General features: G+C 38.1%; 1 protein-coding gene across 4 annotated transcripts in view; it reads right to left on the reverse strand.

Moving 5' to 3' along the window:
* LOC126188876 (serine/threonine-protein phosphatase 4 regulatory subunit 3) overlaps window positions 1-17,306 on the reverse strand; it is a 140,885-nt gene that overhangs the window by 65,501 nt on the left and 58,078 nt on the right. For 3 of the 4 annotated variants that reach the window (XM_049930543.1, XM_049930541.1, XM_049930542.1), the window contains exons 4-5: window positions 3,020-3,075; window positions 2,631-2,729 (exon numbers count right to left, since the gene is read on the reverse strand). In XM_049930543.1, coding sequence (XP_049786500.1) covers window positions 2,631-2,729; window positions 3,020-3,075 — 155 coding nt within the window. Of the gene's footprint in view, window positions 1-2,630; window positions 2,730-3,019; window positions 3,076-5,532; window positions 10,396-17,306 lie in introns of those variants that run through there. The other variant, XM_049930540.1, reaches the window with a different exon arrangement.

The following is a 17,306-nucleotide window of genomic DNA, read 5'->3' on the forward strand; positions in this document are numbered from 1 at the left end:
TCTTGTTACTGCCAGTTTCCGAATGAAGATTGTGGTCTCCAGAAAGAAATTTGAGGCAAGGAATAGAAGATTCGATGTACGTAAACTGAAAGATCCACAGATAGCCGAGGAGTTCCAGCTGGAATTCCGGAATAGATTCCAGGTGCTGGAACTGGAGACGACCGAGGATAAGGATACGGAGGAAATGTGGACAGAAGTTAAGAATATTTCTATGCAAGTGAGTGAGAGACAACTTGGCTTTAAAAATGGCCTGCGGAGAAATTGGATGTCCGAACATACCTGGAGGAAGATCACCCATAGAAAGGAGGCTAAGGGAAGAGTAAACCAGAGCAGGACCAGGCAACAAAAAGCACAGGCACAGGCTGATTATAGAGCTGCAGTTAAGGAAGTGAAAAGGAGTGTGAGAAGAGATCACAGAAGATGTATAGATCAACAGGCTGACAAAGCAGAACAGGCAGCATGGAGGGAGGCTGTGAAAGAACTGTATGATATCACTAAGATGCTCTTTGAGAAAAGCTTCCAGAGGAACTGACCAGCAAGGAATAAGAAAGGGGAGATACTAATTACACACGAAGAACAATCACTTAAGTGGAAGGAACACTTTAACAAAGTTCTAAATAGAGACCTTGGTAGTGAGGTAGAAGAACAACAACAAATGGAATACAACGATCCTAGACCCAGCATTGGTGTAAATGCAACCATGAAATCAGAAATTCGAATAGCGCTGAAGTAGATCAAGATTGGGAAGGCACCAGGACCAGACAGTATACCATCTGAGATGCTGAAAACAGACTTGGACACCACTGTCGAGTTATTGTACATCCTCTTCGAGAAGATATGGAGAGGAGAAACTGCCAACAGATTGGAAATGAGGTATTATCATGAAAATACCCAAAATAGGAGGAGATGTTACTAAGTGCAACAACTGGCGGGCATTACTCAATTGTCAGTACCGAGTAAGGTACTTTTGAGGATCATTTTAAACTGCATTAAGGATTCTGTGGAGGACAACTGAGGAAAGAGCAGGTGGGTTTTAGAAAACGTCGAAGCTGTGTGGACCTTTTCAATACTCTCAGAATTATTCTGGAACAAAGTGCGGAGTAGCAACACACCCTCTACCTTACCTTCATTGACTCTGAAAAGGCTTTCGACTCTGTCAATAGAAGATTCATGTGGGATACACTTGCAAAATATGGCATTCCAACGAAGATTATTAACACCATCAAGGAAATGTATGAAGACTATGAATGCCAAGTACTATATAACGGAGAACTAACAGAGCCTTTCTAAGTTAATTCCAGAGTATGACAAGAATGTATTCTTTCACCAACACTATTTCTTTTGTTGTTGTACCATATGATGAAGAGAGTAATGGGGGGTGATGGAAGAGAGCTGTGCATTGGGGGATGTGGGACAGGCTCGAAAATTAGATTTCACAGACAACAACTGATTAATGGCACAATGATATCAAGAGATCAAGGAGAAACTGGCCAGGTTACAGAGAGAGGCAGAAGTTGCAGGCCTCAAGATAAATGTTCACAAAACTAAAGAAATGCGGATAAATTCGAGCATCATGACTAAGCTGGCCATTAATGGAGAGAACGCAGAACAGGTCCAATCCTTCCTCTATCTCTGACGTACAGTCACAACTACAGGAGGCATTGAGGACGACGTCCGTAGTCGCATCCGCAAAACAAATGGTGCATTTGTACAACTATAACCTGTTTGGAAAAATAGGAGCACCTCAAAGAAGACCAAACTCTGGCTTTTCAATAGCAATGTGAAGGCTGTTCAGTCTTATGGTTGCGAAACTTGGAAGGTTACAAACTACATCGAAAAACAGCTCCAAGTTTTTAACAACCACTGTTTCCAGCATGGTTTAAACATGGGATGGCCAGATACAATGACAAATGAAGATCTTTAGAGGGAGACAAATCAGCAACTAATCAATTTACAAATCAAGGAAAGAAAATAGAAATGGATTGGGCATACATTGAGGAAACCAGATGAAGCTGTTGGAAGGGTGGCATTGGACTGGAACCCTCAAGGAGTCAGAAAACATTGTTGTCCCAAACAGACCTGGAAAAGGACGATCGAGAGAGAAGCTGCAGAGGATGGGAAAACCTGGAGTGAAGTGAAGAGACTTGCTAGAAATCATACCAGGTGGAGGAATTTCATCGCGGCTCTATGTTCCAGAGGGAACGACAGGAACTAAGTAAAGTAAGTAAGTCTATGAGAATCTTGGGACACAGACAAGTTGTTTTCACGTGACTGGCATATATCCTGAAACAGTGAGGCTATCATGCCATTCTAAGTCAGAAAAGTTTGCCGTCTGACCTGCATCAACAGACATCTCGTATCTTTAAGAACCATGAAGTGTTTCATCAAGTGACTGATTGATTAGCCATATAAATCATTTCAAGATTAGCTAGATGTATGATGTTCTGACCAATAAAAGTGTCAGTGGACTTATAATAGCACTAGAATAACAGAGATTGAGGAGGTAGAGATTTTATTCATTAGTCCATTTACAAAATTCTATAAATATTTGTTGGTACAGGTAACAAAACAGGAGATAATATGGAATGGAAACAAATTTGTTGATTGTGTATGGAACTATCATAACTTACCTGACATATTTTTTCCCAAATTTCATCACAGCCGGCCTTTTCCTGAAAACTAAGAGCTAGGTCAAAATTGTCTCCTTCTGACCAAACAATAAGTGTATCCTAAAACAGAAAGAAAAAGAATTATGAACAGCTCTGAACCATGACCCATAAAAATCTTATTTAAAGCACTTGTGCTAGATGTACCTGTTTAAAACAAATTTTTTAAGCATACAGTCATACAAGACTGCAATCACTAGCAATTCTAACTACAGAACGAGAAATGATGAATTTAGATGTTGTGATTCTATTAATATTTTCCACTCATACTTGGGAACAAAATTACCTTACAATATTTTAGCCCCAAACCACACAAGAGCAAATAGACAGGAAGTAAAATATAAGTCCCTTACCTGCTGCTTTTGGTATGCAGTGTCAGGTTGAATCTTGGACTCCAAGAGCAGGGAGCCTAGAATACAAAAATTGTACAGACAAAACTTCAAAAGAACATTTAGTAAATTGGTTTCAATGGAGCAAGTAGTGTAACAATTTAATGTAGTGAATAAACAAAGTGTGCACATTGAAATATAAATACAAATATTCTTCCTATTTACAGAAGATATCCTTTTAGTCACATGCTGCATGCAGTTCCACTCTTTTATAGACCCCCACACCCTTCATTTCATTACCACTACAGAAATGTGAAGTCATTTACTTTTGAGCCAAGCATTATTTGCATGCAAGATGGTCATAGAGCAAAGTTGAATGCTGCATCTGTCCTCAAGACCATAGTCTTACGTCTTAATTTTAAACTCTTTATAGCTTCAAAGAAAGTGTGTTTAAAATCACTGCTTAACTAGTAAGTTTTCAAGCAAAAATATAATTGAAAATTACAAGAAATATTAAGATAGTGTCATTTCTGTATTTAAATTGGCAAACTAGTTTAGTAACAAATGCTTTTCTTCCTACATAACAGAATTCTTACATTTAATCAGATTTTTGAGTAGTTATAGGAAAAAGTACATCAATCTGCATTGAGCATTTCTTAGATGGCACACAAGCTTTCATTCTTAATAAAAGCTGAGCTTACTGCCATTTTTGAAGTGACATATTTAATAATCACTGTTTAGTGCACCTACGAAATAGTGGGCTATTTTCTTTAAACATGTAAGAAGCACATATCTGGGCCACAATATTATTTTGATACTACTTTTAATGAGGAGCATTATAAATGCACGACACTATAGTTAAATTCAGCAGGATTAAGCAAGAAAATGACCCAGAGTCAGTCACGTAATTCATGGGACGTTGTTTGAATACAGTTCTGGTCAGTAATGGCACTAGTGTTTATTTAATAAGTTATCTGATCTGTAGACACACAACTACTCTCCTCTCACAGTGTATAAGAAACGATTCTTTATGCAACACACTAACCATAACACTCACTGGTGCTGCCGCATCAGATTTTCCTTGTAAATACACGAGAATTGGATTATCAATTTCAATAACGGCATGACTAAATTATAATTAATTCTAATCCTCTTACTTAAGGATGCAAATGTCAGAAGTATTATCAAATAACAGGAAGGAACACTAAGCACAGGAAATGATATGTTTTAGTGACTGCAGCGGTGATCATGTTTCCCTGATGTTTTACAGAGCACTGAGATACCTTAATGCATATTTACATCATGGTAAGTGTATATGTTTTGAAGTTGCCATAAAAATAAATAAATAAAACAAATTTACCTGCAAAATGAATGTGTAACATTTCATACATGCAAATCCCTCAACTGCAGTTAAAAATTGGAAATGATTGATAAACAAAAAAGAAAGACATTTGAATTCTCATTATATAGTACAAGCATACACATAAAAACAATCCAAGTACTGTGGCAATAAAGAATGGTTGAGAATTCATATAGCAATTATGTGACCCAATGAAAGCCCAGTTCAGAATGCAACTGCACACATTATTCAGTGTACTTTGCAAGCTGGAAACTAACTCTCTCTCTCTCTCTCTCTCTCTCTCTCTCACACACACACACAGATCCCAATTGCAAACATGTGTTACACGCAAGACTATGTCTATCAAAAAATAAAGTACAACTCAATCGTTATAATCACATACTGACAATTGTTTTTAACTTTTTCTATTATATTCTCCATGTTAAATCAAATTTTAGTGGTTAATCAGCCATATACAGCTATCTCTACAGTCCATTAACCAATATTTGGTTGCAGACAACGGATCAGGAGACACATACGGTTAACACAAGAATTAAGAAGCAAAAATAAGCTTACAGAGTAGGCCACGGTTTTTTTGAGTACTTTACTGAACAATGTGGTTCTCTTAACAGTTAAAGTAAAGTGCCCCCCCCCCTGCCATTCTTCTTCAACACCTGTATGTGCTTTTTACTCTTCTTTCAACAATTTATAATTTTTTTCCCTTTTGGAAAAAAAAGCCTACCAGGTATGAAGCACAGGACCAACAACAAAGAAACACTTAAAACAGGTTAAGTAAAACAACTGACAAAAACTTAAAGGGTTATAAAATAATTTTTATGACTGAACAGTACATTTTAAAAAATAAAAACTGATTGAATGTCCAAAAAATGACACCCTATAGTGTACGAAGTTTTAAAAACTCCACAATTTTAAAATAGCTCTATGTTCTGCTGATATGAAAAATGAAAATAAAATTAGTGCATATTTCTGGGAAAAAAAAATGTAGTTCCCTCAATGAATATATTAGCTCTCTCTTAATTCTCAACTACAGTCACTACAATTACAATACTCATAATAACAATTCCATTTTACAGATTGCTTAAGATGCAGCATCAAAAGCAATCCATCACAATAAGTAGAGCTTTCTCAAACATATTTATTATATTATTATAATTTTATTGCTATTATTATAGCCATCTTCCTTTGTAAATCTCAGGTTGAAGGAACTGTAACAACACACTGGTTAAAAGAAACACAAATAAAGTTAAATACTTATACCAGTCTGAAGGATTTATTTCAGCTATACAGCATTACTTCAAAACACATTTCAACCAAATTCATTCATTATGAAATTACAATAAATTTTTCTTACAAAAATTCTACATTTCATATAATTTATTGTCACACTAGAAATATTTCTTTACTTCACAGAACATAACCTTTTTCCAAAATAAAGAAAATGATATTTCCAAAGCAATATGAGAAATTGCTATGCATGAACCAGTTTTCCACTTGAACACACATTTTCATTTTTATCTCTCAAAGTCCATAGTCAACAAAAATTTACCTATTTAGCAAGAAATGAACTCATTTACAGCATTTTCACATTTGTAATAGTCTACAGAAATACAACAAAAATATTAACATAAGAGACTTAAATGGCGCAAATGGAGAAAATAACATTTAACTGATTCCCTTATCAAAGTATCATATCCTAAACTTCAGTTAGTTATATGAATTTATTTCATCTTCTTTGTGCCAAAAATGAAATCAGTATCGGGAGCCCCCTTTGGATGATTATACTTGGGCCTTTTCTCATAATTTGTATTCAGCGATTCAGTTTTTCTACTCCTTGCTAGCATTTCTTGATATTCCTCCTCCTCCAATCTTGCACTCATATTCAATGTTAATCGCTTGACTCTTTCTTTTTCAGCACGTTCAGCTTCCTCTTGGTTCTTCAAATTCATCGCCATATCAGAATCAATAGGAACATTTACATTTTTATACTGCTGTTTATTGCCTTTTTTCAACATTAGTACAAAATTTACCACAGGTGTATCAGAATCTTCAGATTTCAGCTGCTCGTAGGTTTTTTTGGTCTTTGATCGAATGTGCAATGGTACAACTATATCCAAACGTTGTGGCATTGGGGTATCTCTAATTCTATCTTGAATATTTTCTGAAACCATTTGCTCAAATGCAATTTGAAAGTCATTATCCTCTGGGCAGTCAATTAATGATGGTTTTAGAGAAACTTTACAGTCATCCTTGCTCACATCTGGTTCTGAAGTGAAAGTGCCGCTTGGAATGCTCAATCCTCCACCATCTGTAGCCATACTGCTTCCATCAGTCTCCCAATCATCTAAAATATCACTACCTGTGTACGAAAGTGCATCAGAGGCATTTGTTAAGTCTTTCTCTCCTAAAAAACCTACTGATTTCACTACCGACACAGTAGATAACGACACAGTCTCAGAATGAGAAGTCATTGTATTTCCACTGTGATCTTTGGCTGTAGTTAACATGTTCTCAAGTGGTACAGACTCAGACTCCAATGTAACTTCACATATGTGGTTTGGATACTCATCCGAATCACTGCACACATCATCTGCATCGTGCTCAAAATTTGTGCCTGTTATAGTAAATAGAAAATCACTGTCATCTTTATACTCATCACATATTCTTTTCACTTCTGCATCAGATTCAGCTAATGAAGTATGAAGCTGTGCATTTGGAAAAAGTTTTAACACTGTTTCCTGAAACATGAGCTTAATACCTGGAGGAAAGAGGTTGTTTTCATTCCAAAACGGATTTGTATACTTTAACAAGTAATAATGCTGGAAAAAAACAAGATAGGTTTCCAATGTTGCCTTACTTCGTCCAGTAACAAAATAATTTCCACAAGTATCTAACAGTACACAAGATAAACGAATTCTTGAAAGGCTTTCCGGAGGATCGATGGCAGAAGGCACCCTCAAATCCCATGAAACCCCAAATGTTATCAACGAATAAAGTACACGGAAAACTGTCTTACTGTCAATCATCCTGTAGTTATACAATTCTCCAAGGTATTTAATCATTGCCACACGTCGCTGATTATACTTGGGAAGATTCAGTTCCATACCAAGTCGTATATCTTCCAATACACCATCAACAACCATTGGTCCAACAAAATCTTGAAATAAGGCCAGTCCAGACACAATGCTTGCTAAATAAGCAATATTTTCATATTTTACCTTGAAGCCACAAATTAAGCACTTAATAGCATAAGCTGCCATATCAGACTGATCCCAGTCCAACTTTCGCATCAAACACAATACATTTTCACTGTTATATTTTGTTAAATCCTGATATAAAATTTTACGAATGAATTCCTGCTCAGGTGGTCTCTCTCTACGCGTAAAGCATACTACATCTGGGGGATTCACAGAATAGTAGGCATTTTCAATCATTAAAATGTGACGTGAATCTAATGCCATCACACTTTTTTTCCTCATAATTTGTTCTAAGAATATTTTCATTCTGTTGCTGCTATCAGGATGTTTGAACAAATATCTTCCACATGATTCCAAAAAACAACAACACATCTGAATATGATGGTGTGTAAAGTCATGGATGAGCATTTTCAGACAGTAGAGGCCTTCTATCTTTGAATAAACCTGAAACTTTATTAATTCTCCTATGAAAGTAACAATTTTTATCTTTGTTTCAATTTTCATTTGATCCTTTTTTCGCACATGGTACCTGAAAGCTTGTTTTAGTAGTTGTGATAACTCCACTCCTATCTCTGGTGCTACAGGATATAGTGTTGCCACTAATCTAGCATACATTGGAATCAAATCTAAGCGTGTGCGAGGTACATTTATAAGTGACTTAATTAACTTCTTTCTATTGGATTTTGTATTTAAATTCATAACAAATTCAACTGAAGCACTATCAATTAGCTCCCTGTTAACACAGCTTGTAAGACTGCTCACAAATGTTTCTATTTGTGGCTTGTTTGCAACAGGTACTATCTCACTGTCATCTGTCTCTTCGGTATCAGGTACAGGCTGATCATCATCAAAAGGAGTATCAGTATCTAATTCCATATCTAGGGCTTCCTCCGTTATATTGTCTTGTTCAATGACTTGTGTTTGAAGATTTGGCATGAATTCTTTCAAATCAGGAAGGACTTCATAAAACTGCCTGGAATCATCATCATCCCATATATCAGCAACATTTGTGCACTCTTCACTTTCACTATTACTATTTAAACTCTCATGCTTGGCTGATTTCACAACTGGAAGAGGCGGTACATCCACATCAAGCACTTCAGAAAATTTAAATGTATTAGCATCAAGATTTTGAAATGCTAGATGGAGCTCTTCAAGTCTCTCTTTCCTCTCAAAACTAAGCTGACCTTTTGTTTGTAATATCTTTTCATTCCTCTTTATATAGGCCTGCAATTCACAGTAATCAGTAGAGCGTCTCTTGCACAGAGAATTATAATACTCTGAAAGCAGGGCCTTTACGTTCTGTTGCTTTTCTTTCGGAAGTAAATCGTACTGTGGCAGCGGCAAACTAAATTTTTCAAGCAGCATTCGCAACTTCCGCGGTACAAGACCAGCATAATCATCACCACAGTGATGACAAAAACTAAGTATTATATTGACATTGTTATGCTGTTCCTTATCTGTATTGATCAACATTGTTAATACATTGCCAAGAAGTGGTAAACCTTCTTTCAAAGTGAATATTCCTACACTGATGAGCTCTGCATAAAATCTTATGTCAACTCTTAGTTTTGCAGGATTCGAAATTTTGTCATCCTTCCTTATGCACAAAGCCCTCTGCCAGTTTTCCAGAAGTGAAACTTTAAATTCAGGGTAAGTTAGATGCAACATATTACATAATTTCACAGCTGCCCAGACATCACTCATTTTCAATTTCGTATCAACCAGAGCAGCTGCAACTTCACTCAAATACTTAGTTAAATTTAAAGTTGCAACATCTTTCAGTAATGACTCTATCTGACTCCCTGTAAAGGTTCTCAATTTCTTCACAAATGCAGCATTTCTTTTAACACTGGAGTCTAACTTCACAAAATGCTCTTCAGCAGGCCTGCAGTTGTCAATGTAGTAATTATAATTTCTTAACTGTGACGTCACAAATATACGATAATTTGTCTGGTTGATATATTCCATAACAAATGACTGATCAACATCTGCTGGTTCAAATGAGTCTATATTTGGCTTCTTTTGTGATATGAGACCAATTGACTGTGACACCATTTCCTTTGCAGTCTGAACACCTTGATCATCACCAGTCGCCTTTTCTCCAAAGAAATCAACATTCAACGTAACTGATTCATTATCACACATCTCACTGGAGCTTGTAAAAGCCTTTCCTACATCAGAAGAAACTGCTGGGGCAGACAAGGACTCGCTATTTTCTTCCGTCCATTTACTATCATTCTGAGGCCTGATCTGCTGCATAGCAGCCACCTCCACACAATCATCATCCATTACTGTCTCAGCATATAATTAAATATTCCAGAAGTTAAACATTTCTCTGATACTGAACAAACAGCATTAACAGCATTAATATCTTCAATGAATTATCTAGAGAGAAATATATCACCTGTTAGCTTTTCTGGGGGCGGGGGAATTATAGCTACAGTCCATTTACTACACTTATCAGGGAAAATCCCAGGCAATAAGTCCTTCGGTGTAATATATATAACTACAGAATATTTTGAAGATGAAATTAAAAAAGAGTTAAACTACAGAACTTCAATCAGAACAACGCCAGGATTGAAATAGTGATTCTAATGTGTCACCCAAAGCATCAGTACAAATTACACCAGTAGGTGAATTGTCACTATGTTTCAGAAATGTTTATACATATATCGGTGAACTGTTTATTGTTTTATCACATACGTCAGCCTTTATTTACACACTTCACAGCAGGATGAATGGTGACTACACACAATTATCTTCTAGCCAAGGACCATAAGCTCAGCAATGTTCCACTAGATCCAGTTCTTCATCTGGCTGTGTTCTAGTTCACAAGCACCATCCTGTGGTATAGCATACCAATAAAATCTCATTAAGTGACTAAATAATAATAAGTAGATTTATCACACACAAGTTTTAATTTTATATCTTCTCTGACATCAATTTCATTGCACTGCTAATGGCTTCTTTAGGCACCATCAGAACTGAGAATTGGCCTGAGATTTTAAAATGTATGGTATAATTTATACAGCATTTAAATTTCTATTGCATGTAATGAAACAAGAAACTAACACAGTGTGACAAAAGGAGCACAAGGAACATCTTTCAACAGAATGTGAAGCATGGGCAACTTCAGTAAATTATTCAGTAAAAGATATGAATGACATTAAGTTTGCAGGTAAAATAACTTGAAATGGTATAATGTAGACTACCACACACAAACAGCAGTCCTTTAACACTATTTGAAGATCAAAATAATTATGTGGTATAGATAATTTAAACAGGTGTGTGTGTGTGTTTTTTTTTATCTTTTCACAAAGAGCGAAACACTTGTCACTTTTTTAACATAAATACTAATTCCTCCAGCAATGAGACATCATCACATAAAAAAAAAAGTTTTCGCTTAGTTCTGATAGTGCAAAGAAAACCACTGCAATACAAGAAACTGGAAAATGACAAAGAAGATACAAATATGTTGTAAAAATAACTCTACTTATCATTACTGTCATTATAGCATTTTTTAAAGATTTGTTATTCAGCCACCTAGCTGTACTTAACATTCCTGAGTGACCTCTTTAAAAATTTTGAGACTTATTACACAGACTGTTTGAGTAAAATAAGCCTCTAATAACAAGCAGCATTAAAAATACAAAACAATGCCCATTTATGAAGATATTTCAGAGATTGTTCTTTTTGGAGCTGGCCTAGTACCATGAATGGCACAAGCTTTCACTCTTAGGAATGCAAGTTCAATAGCTGAGCTACAATTATTAATTTCTTATTTAGGTGTGTGCCTCATGCTTACCACCTTCACTAAAACTGGTTGAAAAAGGAAGTCAGAACCCTACAGAAAAATATTAAACAACACAGCCTGAAAAATACAAATGGTTACGGACAAGCATAAGAATTGGATTCAGCAATTTGTGCAGCAGAAGTCAATTTATCAAATACATATAAATGCGGAGTTCACAGGTTTCACTAAAAATAATGGAAAGAAAGAAGGCTACGCTTCTCATTTCTGTTGGCTGAGACAGTAATTTTCTTATACTGACTGGAATAACCATTGCAATACCTCTACAAGGAAATGAAAATCAACAAAGCAGATAACCATTAAGTGTCTGTACACTACTGCATGGGAGTAAAATATACAAGAACTGATACAAACAATGGGGGCACAAAAAAGGGATGAGGTGAAAGGGGAAATTTGCTAGTGAGAGATTTTCCAAGCAATGTTACCCAGAAAAGGCAAAACAGTTAACTAACAGACCCATGCAAAACACTGCAAAGTGAATTCAATAGAAGAACTCTGTAAACTGGCCTCGTTCTATAGATATGCCCTAGTTTCATTTTTTAAGGTTGCTACACTACTTCACTACAATTACCTTCTGTTAAATACCTGCTGAATTTAAGAGTTGTCTAACTTTCTGTTGTTTGCTTAAAATCTTCAACCATACACCTATTCTCTCTGTACTCTTTTTCAAATATAATTTGAAGTCCCTATTTCAATCACAGTTAGGAGCAGCAGCAGCAAGAGGAGGAGGAGGAGGAGGAGGAGGAGGAGCAGGAGGAGCACCACCACCACCACCACCACCACCACCACTGAACCAAATGACGCAGATCTATAGCATAATGCTTAAAGGGAGGGGCAGAGGGACAGGAAGCGATTGTGTGCAGAGGAAATATGATGTGCATCTTCTCTAAAATAAATGCAACCTCCCAATTTGTTGTGTGATTAACCAATTGCTCAAAACATTGTACACCAAGGGGGAGGGGGCGGGGGGGGGGGGGGGGGTGACAGACCACTAAGGAGGTATGCAAATTGGTCACGAATACTGGTATTCATATACAGGTGACGATGGAAAATGCAAAATTGTTGTAAACTTTGGCAGCATGCATGAATGTGTGACACTGCAGTGCAATTTCACTGTGCAGTTGACAAGGATAGCAAATGGGACATGTCAATACCAGGGTGTAAAGTTTTTTGTGAATTTCATTCTGTGCACCCAGTTGGACAGTAACTACACTTCGCAGACAGGCATGTGAACAATGTGTGCAGATGTTAGCATTTGAAGGAGGATGTATAATTGAGCTCAAAGAAATGAGTTGGAGCAATGGGCAAGTTGATCGAGATTTGAATAGGAGTGATGAGACTATTCAACAATGTTGACACGAGACTTCAAAAATGTTGGCAGGAACGGGTGAATCATGGCTGAATACAGGGTCAAGAAGGAAGCGTTCTATCGATCAACAGAGCACAAAATGTGAGGACCTAGCAATTTTCAGAGGGGCGCTGAGAACCCTGGATTCATCATTAGCACTGATTCAGTGACTACAAGGATCATAAATAGGTGGCTCATAGAAAGGGGCCTGAGATCACGGCACCCCCTGCGCAGACTACAACTGGCCTCTGTACAACAAGCCTGTTTGCAGTGATGTCAGGCACATTTGACCTGGAATCTCACTGAATGGAGTAGAATTGTCTTCAGTAACGAGTCCCATTTCGAACTGAGCCTCGATGCCCTGCAATGACATGTCAGGAGGGGCCTCAGAGAGCAGAGAGATAATAACCTGAGCATTGTCTGCCATACAGCCTGACACTCAGCAGTGATTATCTGGAGTGCTATTATATCGCATAGAAGGACCCCTTTGATTGTCATCTGTGGCACCCTTATAGCACAGTGATATGTCAACAATACTCGCGCCTTGTTTGGTTGCCCTTCATGGCAAGTAATCTTGGGCTTACCTTTCAGCAAGACAATGCCCACCCGCTCACTGCAAGAGTTTCCTACTACTTGTGTTCATGCGTACCAAACCCTATCTCAGCCAGCAAGGTCACTCGATCTCTCCTAAATTGAAAATTTCTGGATCATCATAGGCAGGGGCCTGAGGATTTCGACAATCTGTGTCAAATGGACATCATTTGACACGATGTCCCTCAGGAGAAGATCCAACAATTCCATCAGTCAATGCTAAACTGAATAACTGCTTGTATAAGAGCCAGATGTGGACCAAAATGTAACTGACTAGCTGAATTTGTGCTCTCTCTTGAATAAATTATTCAATTTTTTTCCCCCCTTTCTGTACATGACCATCGAATCTCCTGATTTCTGCCTCAATCTGAAATATCCTTTGTGGTGCATCTTTTTTCTTCATACAAAGTAGATTTAGATAATATACAACTGCGTAGAGGTAATAAAACATAAATAAGAAGGCTCAGTTCAGGATATTAACACAAGAACTTTTGTGGATAAAAACTAACTTCACCTCCACAAACTGACACTTAAAATATATGCAAATATTTCACTATCCACAATCTTATATAAAACATAGTTTAGATTACAGGGAACGATGCAATAATAAAGTTGCAGCTACAGGAGCCTCTCTGGGGGACACCGTCTTGTCAAATTACTGACCATGCGAGCAGAGAGGCTTGCATGTGAGCAGAAAGGCTTGCATGTTACTATGAAACTGAGGGCTGTACCGGCTGTAGTGCAGCTACTGACGGTCCTCCATGCTGGACAGACATTTGTCGATAAACCAGACGAAGAGTGCCTAACGATGTCCTGTCTTTCTTCTTACCCAATTCCCCAGATACCCAGCTTAAGGTTTGATGTGATCCATGCTGAAGTGTGTGTGGCACATGAGGAGAAGTGTCTGTAATGTAACTTCAGGGATACCAGTTGACCTCTCTGTACAATTAGCCCTGCAGCACTTGGGATTCTGTGGCATTGACTGAATAAATCCCCAATTCTTGAGAGACCAAAATGTGGTGAATACAAAACAAAACACAATCTGAGGGACTTTATGAAAGCTCAGACACCCAAGCATTGGGACTGGAACCGACGGAAGCTGCTTCTAACTGGATTGGGTGACAGACCAGTCCCCAGATCACATCTTTTATGGGTCTCAGAAGAGGAAACTTCTCTCAAGGATGAAAAAGAAGATGAAGGTAAAAAATAGCTTCCTAAACATAACTGGAGGAAAATTATAAAAATAAAGACTGTGTCAGATTGAAAGGGGTAATCAGACCCCTTCTACCTCTAAGACTGGGAACAAAGAACAAAGGGGAAGTCTAATATCCCCACTTCTCAGAATAAATGGATTAAAAAAAGAGCCCATCTAGGAAATGGGTAAATGGACTGCAGTCTTGGCTTTTAGGATGGTGGTTATCCAACTGTTCAACATAACCTTGCATCAAGCAGAGCTTGTTCAGATGGCTCTCTGAGAAAACTGAACAGAGGACTGGAACAGAATCAACCAAAACACTGTGTTGTCCAGTCAAACCCTTGTGGTGGAAACCACAGTGAGCAAAGTGAGAACAGGACCTGAAATTTTACTTAGGGTTCTTGTAGGTTGTCGCCAGGATAATCAAAGACATCGGAAATGACCATGGCCACAAGTTGGAGGCTGCAAGTGTTGTAGATAAACCTGCAACACAGTAACGGAGCAACTGCCCCTCCGAGCTGTCTTCTGGGATGACAGGAGGTGGATGTGTCCCTGATCCAGCAACCCTTTCTATATAAAGGAGGCATTTCTGGCTTCGGAGGAACTGGAGGTAATAAGTAGATTTATTCTACAAAGTTAAGAAACTCCAAAACATGCATTTATGTTATGAATGCAATTTCTTTCACGCCAATGGTGGACTTCTGTTCCATGGACTTAGTGACAATCAAGACGAAACAGTGTACAGAAGGAAGGACGAGCGAAACTGTATTGGCCTCTGTTTACCTTCCTCATGAGGGCAGTAGTTTTCCTTCCCAGGAAATGGCACTTGTTGAAATATCTGCTAGAGAGTAATTTGAAAATAATGAATAGGTTCAGGTGACCTACCTTCAGGAATAGAAGATGGGAAAAGGTGACTGACATAACTTTTGGGTCCGCTCTAACAGATAGTTATACCAGACAGTGACTTGGCATTATTTGACTGCTTGTATATTAAGTCTGAAGTTGAAATAGGTGTTAAACAGACCATGGCCTACAGGAATCTAAGGAAAACAGGCTGGGTTTCACTTAAGGAAGACCAAAACTCACCCTCGTGTGAAGTCAGAACTTTGATACAATACCCAGTAATTTGAGGAAACGGAAAACACAGTGACACCTGCCATTATGTTCTCATATTCAGAAAACTGCCACATAACCAAAAAGTTCACAAACAGAAATGTACTTTGGTGGAACAACAATTTGGAATGCAAAGGAAGCAGGTAAGAAGACAGTTCAACAATGCAAGAAAGAAAGGACAATGGGCAACATATTGGGAGGCTCTTCTCAAATACAACTATGCGATCACGTAAGTGACGTCATCATCTGGAAAAGTATTCTGTACGGAAGTGGGTGGTATAGCTACTCGTACTAGATTTAATAAAGTCCTCACTAGAATACCAACTAATCCAGGAGGTACTCTAAAGCAGGAGGATGGTGGGTGTACAAAGACAGCAAGTGAGATGCTGTATGTGCTCCTAAGATTCCCTTCCCTCAATGCAGTCGGGAAGGTAACACAGACGAGGAGCCAGTCCCTGAGAGGCACCCGTTTACAGGTAACCAAAAGGAAAACTAGGAAACTGCCAAAGAATGTGCTCATTTAAGAAAGAAAACCGAAAAAATTTCAACCATTCTAGTTACCACACCCAGATGGTTTAATTATATTCCTACTTAATAACTGTTTAGGGCCAGCCTAGCAGCAGGAATGCTTGGAGGGCAACGAGGATTGTTTTCATTCCAAAGCTAGGGAGAATTAATCACATTGACGCTAAGGATATGAGACCAATCAATCTGTCCTCCTTTCTTCTAAATACATTAGAAAAACTGGTTAATGTGCACGTTAGGGAAAAGGGGTTAACTGAGCTTCCCCTACAATTGAAACAACACACTTATCAGTCAGGCAGATAGTGCGAGACAGAACTTCACCACATTGTTGGGAAAGTGAAAAAAGCTCCACACTTTCAGGAAATTGCTCTCTGTTCTTCCTGGATATTAAGGGGACTTTTTGCAATATGAACTACAAATCCATGGTTAGAACTGCAGAAGAGCTTGGCACTGACACCACCACATGCAGGTGGATTAAGATCATGCTAAAGTAGAAGCCATCATGATGACCGAGAAAATGGTGGTCACCACCACCTGGGAAAGTCCACAAGGAGGAAACTGGAATCAATAGTGAATGAACTCGCTGAAGCGTGCACTGAACATTGTGCAGAAAACAGAATCTATGGGTCCATCCCAAGAAAACTTTTGTAGTACTATTTACAAGGAAGCATATCCAGCACATGTTCTGAAACTGCAAGCTCCTCGATGAAACTTTGCCCACAGAAGGTGTAGTCAAGTATCTAAGGTAACCATGGATGCGAAAATATCACTGACCCCTCACATAAATAATATATGTTCCACAGCAAAAGGTACTCTTACGGGCACTAGAGGAGCCTATGGTGAAAATTGATGTGTAATCCTTGGAGTACGTACTGGATATATATATACTACTGTAAAAAGGAAGGAAGATCGGGCTTAACATCCCATCAACATCGAGATCATTGGAGACTGAGCACAAGCTTGGTTTGTGTTTTGGATAGAGAAGGAAATCACCCATGCCCTTTCAAAGGATTCTGCCTGGAGTAATTTTGAGATAATCACAGAAAGCCTGAATGTGGACGCGGGTTTGAACCGCCATCCTCCCGAATCCAGTGTGCTAATCACTGCACCACCTCACTCAGTATATATAAACTACTATAATAAGGCCTACAATAATTTGTGGGGCAACAGT

Source organism: Schistocerca cancellata, chromosome 5 (genome assembly GCF_023864275.1).
Source record: "Schistocerca cancellata isolate TAMUIC-IGC-003103 chromosome 5, iqSchCanc2.1, whole genome shotgun sequence".
NCBI lineage: Eukaryota > Metazoa > Arthropoda > Insecta > Orthoptera > Acrididae > Schistocerca > Schistocerca cancellata.